This window comes from Nannospalax galili, unplaced genomic scaffold (assembly GCF_000622305.1).
Source record: "Nannospalax galili isolate Female #2095 unplaced genomic scaffold, S.galili_v1.0 scaffold591, whole genome shotgun sequence".
In the NCBI taxonomy this organism is placed as follows: domain Eukaryota; kingdom Metazoa; phylum Chordata; class Mammalia; order Rodentia; family Spalacidae; genus Nannospalax; species Nannospalax galili.
The window spans coordinates 12,353-21,963 of NW_008330926.1; the positions used below are offsets into that span (position 1 = coordinate 12,353).

General features: G+C 42.7%; 1 protein-coding gene across 5 annotated transcripts in view; it reads left to right on the plus strand.

Moving 5' to 3' along the window:
• The window catches only part of Adipoq (adiponectin, C1Q and collagen domain containing), a 16,268-nt gene extending 7,948 nt beyond the window's left edge, over positions 1–8,320 (plus strand). For 3 of the 5 annotated variants that reach the window (XM_029556401.1, XM_029556404.1, XM_008853040.3), the window contains 2 exons: positions 3,374–3,593; positions 5,646–8,320. In XM_029556401.1, the coding sequence (XP_029412261.1) occupies positions 3,380–3,593; positions 5,646–6,166 (735 nt within the window). In that variant the 5' untranslated portion in view covers positions 3,374–3,379 and the 3' untranslated portion in view covers positions 6,167–8,320. Of the gene's footprint in view, positions 1–3,112; positions 3,238–3,372; positions 3,594–5,645 lie in introns of those variants that run through there. The other 2 variants (XM_029556405.1, XM_029556395.1) reach the window with 2 other exon arrangements.
• The last annotated feature ends 1,291 nt before the right edge of the window (positions 8,321–9,611 follow it).

The window sequence follows — 9,611 nt, forward strand, 5'->3', positions numbered from 1 at the left end:
TAAATAAATTTTAAAAATTAAAAATTAGGCATTCTGAGCTGGAGAGATGGCTCAGCAGTTAAGAGCATTGGCTGCTCTTATAGAGAGGCTGGGTTCAGTTCCCAGCACCCACAAAGCAGCTAACAACTGTCCAGGGGGATCAGACACCCTATTTTGGCTTCCGCAGATATTGTATGCACTGGATGCACTTATATACATGCAGGCAAAACACTCCCATGCATAAAATGAAAGCAAATAAATAAATAAATATATAAATAAATAAATACATATTTAAAAGTTAGGCATTCCGCATTGTGCTTTTGGTTGAGGAGATTGGGGTACTGATTTTCAGCGGAAAGGGAGAAGTCAGAAAACCCTGGAGGTCTGCTTTTGCCTTCTGTCCCGGCATTTGGGTTAAGCCCTGGATGATCCTTTATATTTGGGTAGAGAGAGAGAGAGAAAGGAGGGAGGGAGGGAGGGAGTGAGGGAGGGAGGGAGAGGGGGAGGGAGAGGGAGAAGGAGAGGGGGAGAGAATATAATAAAAGAGTTTCAGAATAAGCGTTCTTCCTAAATGCAAAGGGGGCTTTGGAGGACTCCCCCCCTCTCATTTCTAAACTCTGCCTTCTGTTTTTGGAACTACCAGTCCTGAGCTCCTTATTTTACAGCCGTTGCTGAGAATAGACTCCTGTGCCCTGCCCTCCAGATTCAATAGAGGGCGACAAAGGCACACAGAGGAGCTATGAGCCAGTCTAGAGAGACTGTAGTCTCCGCCCCCCACCCCCAATGCTGCACTCTGGCTGTTGTCTCTGCCCCTCTCCTCTCTTTCGCTCCCTCCTCTTCCAGTTTCAGTGCTTACTGCTTACATGATTATACTAGAATCATATATATATATGTATATATATTGGTCTTTTTGAGACAGAGTCTCCCTGTAGCCCCAGCTGGCCTGGAACTCACTATGTAGACCACGCTGGCCTTGAACTCACGGAAGTTCACCTGCCTCTGCCTCCTGAGTGCTGGGATTAAAGGTGTGAGCTACCTCTCCCAGCTTAGAGTCTTATATTTAATAAATGATGCATCAGATCAACAGGAAGTGAAAAGCTTACTTCAGTCAAAGGTATCTAAATAGCCAGTCTTCGAGTGGGGAAAAGCCATTTGAGTACATAGTTTACATCAACATAAAAAAGTCACAGATGGATTAAAAAGTGAAAATTTAAATACATGAAATAATAAGTAAACTAGAATATGGAATTTTTACCAAAGTCTATCTGTGATAAGGACTATTTAATATTTGGAGACAAAGAAAAATATCAGCAGAGTTGACTTAAAAACTAGAATTTCTGTACACCTAAAAATGAGAAGCAGATGGAAGAACACATAGCAGGTGCGCAACATGTGATACAAAGAGCTCACAGAGATCCATTCCAGAGACACAGCGTAGGGCTGGAGATGTAGCTAAGTGGTGTAGCCCTTGCCTAGAAATTCTAAGCACTGGAGGGGGGAGGGGATTGATTATCTCAGCTTGGCATGCTAGTACACATATATAATCCCAGGTTTTAGGAGGTTGAGGGAGAAGGAGTGCCCTGAATTTGAAGCTAACTTGTGCTACATCTGAGACCCGGTCTCAAGAAACCAAAACAAAACATACCTCTATGGTGGTAGCATATGCCTGTCATCCCAGCACTAGGGCGGTGAAGGCAGGAAGATCAGGAGTTCAAGGTCATCCTTGACTACATAGTGAGTTTGAGGCCAGCCTGGGCTACATGAAATCCAGTCTCAAAACACCTCAAAGAGGAAAACAGATCAAACAACCATAAATTGAAAAAGAAACACATTGACTTCAATAAGTTAAATGACATAGAACACTCACAGAGATACCATGAATTTACCTTAAGTAATTAAGAGATAGGCCTTTAATAAAATATACAACTCATTAATGAGTAAAGAATGAAAATAATTCCTTTTGCTCACTAAACTAACAACAACAACAACAATAACAACAACAGTTTTTGATGTGCATGCTCAAAGAGTAATTCAGATAGACTTTATTTATTTGCTTATTTTTTTGTTGTTTTGTGGATGGGACCCAGGACCTCACACATGCTGAGCAAGTGCTCACAGCCTGAAATAGTTCCTTTGATGCACAGACTAACATTTTACTGGATGACAGCATAACATGTTATAGTGGGGGAATGTGTAGCAAGAGACTTGAAAATGTTTAGATTTCTTGTTCAATAATTTATATCTGGTAATATATCATATATAATGATGATTTTAGGACATGATATAGGCCTTAGGATATTTAAATATTATTTTTAAAGCAATGCATAAAATAATTTGTTACAGAGTATAAAATGATGGTTATAAGTGGAAGTAAGCTGAAAGTTCCACAGAATAGAGATACTTACACATATTTTGGCTCTCCGCACTTGACAGACCAGCACTATAGACATTTATGATGATGATTATAAAAACTAGAAATGACAAAACTAAAACAGGAGTAAATTTCTAAGTAAAGAATGATTTCTACCATTAAAAAAAAGCTGGACTTTGATCAAAATGCATTGTATGAAATTCTAGAATCAATAAATACATTTTTAAAGCAAAAAAACCAAACCAAAACAAAACTGAAATTCTTAGGATTAACGATGCTTTTTTCTTGTAAGTCTCCAAAGACTTATGTAGCCATACTATATATATATGAAAAGGAGGGAGAAAAGAGAAAGGAGCCAGGGGGCTGGAGAGATGACTCGGGTTAAGAGCACTGGCTGCTCTTGAAGAGGACTAGGTTTGGTTCCCACCACTGGCATTGCAGCTAACAACCACCTGTAAACTCCTGTTCCAAGGGATTTGATGCCATCTTCTGGTCTCTGTGAGCACTGTACACACATGGTGCATTTACATACATGCAGGCAAAACACACATACACATAAAAGAAAGATAAATTATTTCTAAAAAGAGAAAGGAGCCTGGGAAATAGAGAAGTTGGTTAGAGTTGAATGGAGCAATCTGAGTCATGATTCCTGGAAAACCCAGGGATAGATTATTATTATTTTTTTTTGCAAACTGGCTCTTGGAGCATTTCCTGTGTCTGACCTGCACTCAGGAATAGGGAATCTGGAAGAGAGATATCCTTGCCACCCCTAACCTCACAGTCCTGCAGAGGAAAGGAAACTATATACAGGGAATTACGCTATGCATTGCAAATTTCAGAGAAGTAGCAAGGTAGGCTGAAATAGCCAGCAAAGGCTTCTGGGAAAGGTAAGTGTTAAGGGAGTGGTTCTTTGGAGTGGATTCCACTGAGGCTGAGATGGATAGAGTTCGAGAAATGTCCTGATTGGACATGCAGTGTGGGTCTGCCCCTCCCATGGATGACTGTGTACTTATGGATTCCAAGCTCAGGATGCTGCTGCTTCGAGCTGTTGTGCTGCTCTTGGTCCTGCCCGGTAATGCTGAGGACACCACGACTGAAGGGCCAGGAATCCTGCTCCCTCTACCCAAAGGGGCCTGTGCAGGTTGGATGGCAGGCATCCCAGGGCATCCTGGCCACAATGGGACCCCAGGACGTGATGGCAGAGATGGCACTCCTGGAGAAAAGGGTGAGAAGGGAGATGCAGGTAAGAAAAGGGTTCTGGCTTTTTTATCAGAAGACTGCTCCTGGGTAGAGGAGGGCTTGGAGGGCTATGTACTAACATTAGTTATCAACAAAGGCCTAGGCATAGGCAAAATTAATGTTTTTATGTGGTTCATACGCATCCTGGAATTCAGGTTGCCTTCCAGGGGTGAGGCTAGGTGGTACACTTGGCTCTGCTCCTCCTGCACCTTCTTCCCTCTGCCACCCTCACCCTATTCCCATTAGTTCCTATTCCTGGGATTCTTTTCACCTTCCTGCTCCATTCAGTGGCGTTCAACCACATCTAATTCATGCAGCTCCTTAAGTATATCCCAGCTTTTAGAAAACCCTTGGTTTAGTTAGAAGACAAATTTAATGCACAAGACTTTTGCACTAGTCAGGATTCTCTAGAGGAACAGAACCTATAGACAAAAAGAATGTACTAAATCAGCATATTTTGAAATAATAACAGTTGTTTCACACTAGAGAGACTGAGAACCTGGCGGTCACTTGGTCCTTGAGGCTGGGTGAGTGCCTCAGCAGTTGGAGTGGTCCCGCAGTGACTGCCTCACACTGGAGAGGCCTGGAGGTTTCCTGAAGAGCCACTGGTTCTTAGGCAACGATGGAAGCCTGGAAACACTGGTTCTGATGCCTGTGAAGGGTCAACAGCAGCAGCAACAGAATCGACTCCGCAGCACGAGGGAAGGCTAAGCAAGCAAGAGGCGAATCACCTGGCTTCTGACAGGTCCTTTTGATTTGAACTGCTGCCCAAAAGACATGCCCACATTTTGGTTGGGTCTTGCAACATGAATTAAGGCAATAAGGAAAATTCCTCAGGTGTGGGATCCTGCTCAGGTGATTGTGATTTGACAAATTGACATTAAAACCAACCATCACAACTGTCAGTGATTTCGAGGAGAAAGTGTCCTCCAACATGCCAGACTGAATGCATAGAAATGCCTGAGGTATGGAACTCAGAGAAAGAGCGTTAGTGAGGACGGAGATTCACAACGAAGCTTCATGGAGGAGGCACAGCTTGAGTAGACCTGGAAGGGCGGTTCAGCAGCACAGAAGAGGGAGAGCATCCTGGGTAGAGAAGAGGATTGAGCCAGCACATAAAAGACTGGATACTTAGAGGAGATGAGATTGGAGATAAATTTATGGACACCTGCTGGGCTTTGGGCATGTAATAAATGAATAGATGAATGAGCAAATGGGAAAATCATGTTCAGAACGTTAACTGACACCAACTGCTCACTATTAACTCAGAGCCCCCACCAGGCCACATAATCCACTTGTCCATCAGAGAAGAGCCAACAAGGATGTATTGTATAGTTTGAAAGTTTTAAATATTATTCATCTCTGTGCTTATTCACTCATCTTTTCATTCATTATCATATATACAAAGGCTTTAAAATTATTTATTTATAGGACTGGAGAGACGGCTCAGCGGTTAAGGGTGCTTAACTGCTCTTACAGAGGACCTGGGTTCGATTCCCAGCACCCACATGGTGGCTAACAACCATCTGTAACTCCAGTTCCAGGGGATCTGATGTCCTCCTCTGTCCTCGGAGGGCACTGTGTGACTCAGGTGCACCTACCTACATGCAGGTGTAATACTCATATACAAAATAAAAATAATACATAAAAAAATTTAAAATTTTTATTTGTTTTATGTGTATGAGTGTATTATCTGCATGTATAGAAGTGCACTCATGTTATGTGGTGCTATCGGAGACCAGAAGAGGGTGTCGGATCCCCTGGAATTGGAGTTACTGATGATTGTTAGGTGCCATGTGGGTGCTGGGAGTCGAATCCAGGTCCTCTGCAAGAGCAGCCAGTGCTCTTTTTAGCCCCATTTATAGAGGCTTTTAAAAGTAAGGTGGGAGGGGAACTGACAGGAACCTGGCAGGCTGTGGGGAATGTGGGGATTGGAGAAGACACTGTTCTTTGTCCTGTCAGATTGTGGCTGGAGGCCCTGGAATCAACAGTTTCAGCTGCAGACAATCCAGATAGGAGTTCTCCCTGTGGTCACCGAGTTCTTCTCATTCTCTAGGTCTTGTTGGTCCTAAGGGTGAGATAGGAGAAACTGGAGTGACTGGAACTGAAGGTCCCCGAGGCTTTCCAGGAACCCCAGGCAGGAAAGGAGAACCCGGAGAAGGTGCTTATGTATACCGCTCAGCATTCAGCGTGGGGCTGGAGACCCGAGTCACTGTTCCCAATGTTCCCATTCGCTTCACCAAGATCTTCTACAACCAACAAAATCACTATGATGGCACCACTGGCAAATTCCACTGCAACATTCCTGGGCTGTACTACTTCTCCTACCACATCACCGTGTATATGAAGGATGTGAAGGTGAGCCTCTTCAAGAAGGACAAGGCTGTTCTCTTCACCTACGACCAGTATCAGGATAAGAATGTGGACCAGGCCTCTGGCTCTGTGCTCCTCCACTTGGAGGTGGGTGACCAGGTCTGGCTCCAGGTATATGGGGATGGGGACCATAACGGACTCTATGCAGATAATGTCAACGACTCTACCTTCACAGGCTTCCTTCTCTACCATGATACCAACTGATTGTGATTAACTCAGAGCTTCCATGGCCCAAGCACGATGATTCTAGTGTTTCATTTTATTGTTTAGTTTGAGAGTCTGAATATTAGCCATACATTTATTCACTCATCCATCACACATTTATACAAAAAAACATTTCTGCATTGCTAGTCAGAAGACGACCTGTTCCCCAGTCTCTATGATCTCTTACTAGAGTAGAATAATAGGATGCAAATAACATTGACTGGGGGAGCTTCCTGTACAGAAAGCTATAATGACTGTAAGGAAGTGGAAGATGTTATTTTGTGCCAACAGTCTCTCCTGATAGTTATGGCAATGCTGTGAGGTACATATGAAAGGTAGTATATCCTCTTTTTACAGTTGAGTTCCTTAGGCTGTGTTAATGAACGTCTACAGTCATACAAGTATTAAAGTGGCAGAGCTACAAGAGAAGCCAGGAGCCATGGACTGTTTCCACTAGGGTGCCATTTTCAGAAGCACATGCTTCCTTGGAATGTTGGTAAAGATTTTGAGCCCCATTCTCCGGAGGAGCTCTTAATTTACATTCAGCAAGACTTGCTTCAGTACGGCTCCCTCAGAGAAGGCTATCCTATGCCTGGGTCCACCCCAGCTGATCCCCTCCCCAACTATTCTGCGCTTCCTCTTCTCAATGTGTCTGCTTGTGCCCTTCCTTCCAGCTAGGGAAATCCCTTCCATCTCCACGTTGGATTTCTCCTTGTCTCTCAAGGCCACCTGGATGAGAGCGTCTCTGATGTGATTTCTTTCCCATTCCTGCTGTGTTTTTCCACATATAGGGTCTTGGGTATGGAACATGTCCTGCCTTTGACTAGGACCAACTGCTTGTAACGAGCCAGCTTCCTTCTGCTGAGAATCCTCTGTAGGTCCTTCATAAGTGCCCCATAAACACTAATCTCCTGAATCCACATCTTCCCATAATTTACTCCATTTTAGTCTCTGTATTACCCATCCTTAGCCACAGAACCATTTCCTTTAGGAAGCTTCTGGTTTTTAGCACCCAGTCCTTGTTCAGATGGACAAACAGCTTGACCCTTTCTGACTGAGGTGAGAGATGGCTATGATTTCCAGAACACTTACAGAATTCTCACTCAAAAAAGCAGTTTCAGCCTGAAAAACAAAACACAGAGGAATTTAGAAGGCATTCTTTCAGTAAGCACTGACAAGGTAGAGGAAGAATCAAGGCTTGTTCTTCAAGAATTCTAGGTGGAGGGGCCAAAGAGACGGCTCAGTGGTGAGGAGCACTGGCTGCTCTTCCAGAGGACCCAGGTTCAGTTTCCAACACCACATCAGGCAGCTGACAGCCACATGTAATTCCATTTCCAGGGGATCTGACCCCTCTTCTGGCCTCTGTGGCACTGCACACATACACATACATACACACAGAATAAGATAAATGTCTTTTTTAAAAAAAAGGATTACAGGCAGTTCACTATAAGAGTCAAAACCCTTTGATACCTCTCCCATGGGACCTGGTTAAGTCCACTTGGCTTGAGGACTTGATTAATGCTGGCACCTTGATACACTGCCTGGCTCTCCTGAGCAGTACATGTATGCCTTGGTGAGCAGGCCTCCCCTGGGCACCCCAGCTGGTGGCCCCTTGTTCCTTCTATCTGTGAGCAGTGGGCACATACAACCCTCAGGGAGCCATGTATGACTGATTTAGTGGTGGTACTTTGATTTTTGTGGTACTTAGAATCAAATCTTGGGCCTTCACATGATAGGTAAGTGCTCTACCAGGCTTGGATTTGGATATTTTAAATGTTCTTCAAAACCAAGAGATGTTTGGAAATTGAAAAACTAATGCATACAAATGGTTTCGTTTATGTCAATTAATATGTCTTATATGTAAAAATAAAAAAGAATTACAAGTGGTCGATGGCAGTAAATATTCCTTCACGAGAAAATTGTTTGAGTGAAACTCTTCGAAGGTTTAGAAAAAGAGTTAACCTTTGAATAGATGTTGTTTTTGCTTTTGCTCACGATGCTAGGTTCTGGATGCTGCCTTTTTATCTGTATACTCCTGTTCACTAAGTGGCTACTGTTCTGTATACAAGGCTTTGTTATTTCAAGTGTTTGCAAATCATTATTTTGTGCAAGTAAAGACCATATTCAATGTTAAAAGTAAAAACACTTGCTATACATGGCTTCTGTTTTTATTTCTGGATAAATGTTTGTGATTTAGAAAAGACTAAACCGTATTAGGGCTATATGTTGCAAGTGACAGAAAACACAGCCCCAAACAATGCAAGCAAAAATCAGTGAATAAGCAGGCAGATAACAGCTATTCTTTTTAAAATAAAAATTACCAGAGTTATCCCATCTTTAGGAAATGCTTAAACCAGAGGCTCAAAGCAATCAAGTTCCTTTTCTCTTTCCTTCCATGAAGCACTCCACATTGTAGGTGTCATTCTGGGGCTCTGCTTCTAGGCTCTGCCTCATGAGGTCCAAGAGGCTGCACCCTGCCCAGCTCTCATAATAGTCTTGTAACACATCATTCATCCAAATGGATGTTATCTTTTCTGATGGTTCTCAAAGAGAAGACTCTCCCTTCCCCAGGAGTCCCAGAAAGTACGTCCTTGTACTTCATTGGCTTTGGCTGGGTTGAGTGCCCATCTCTAACCAATCACTGGAGTTAGAAGGACAGAGTAAACTTATTGGCATGAGGTTAAGTGTAAGTCAAGATATGAGCATTTAGATATATTTTCCTTAAAAAAGTCTGGACACTGCTATAAGAGGTAGGAGAATGGATCATGGATGAAATGTAACGCCTGTCCATACAAACTCCTTATACTATATTTGAACTTTCTCAAGTGATAATGCTGAAAAATAGCTATTAATTTTCTGTAAAATTTCAACAAGAAGGTAGTGCTGACCATGTTCAGTTCCACACTGACTCAGGAGCAGCCTTGCCACTCTGGGTGTAGTACTACACTCCCTCTGAGCTTTCAGACAGGGTCATTTCTTTGTCCATCTATACTAGAGGTACAGACAGATATGTCTATACTAGAGGTATAGACATTAATGTCTAAGATTAGGATTAATGGTCCTATTATATCCTAAAGAATAATTGTGGACTTGTATGGTCTACTCAGTTCTGACAGCTTAGCATTGTGTTTTCTTGGTAAATTCACCCTTTTATTCCTATATAATATCCTTTTAAAAAATAAAACATTTATTTATTTATTATGTATTGTGTGTGCACAAATTGCTGACCATGTGCTAATGTGTGTGGTTCAGTGGACAACTTTCTGAAGTCAGTTCTCTCCTTCCACTCTATGGGTGGCTGGGGCTTGAACTTAGATCATCATATTTGGCAGCAAGTGCCTGTACCTGCTGAGCCATCTCACCAGCTGCTAATGTTCTTGATCTCTGGTAATTTTCTTTGTTCTAAAGTCTATTTTGCCTAAAATCAATATAAGCTTTGTACTTT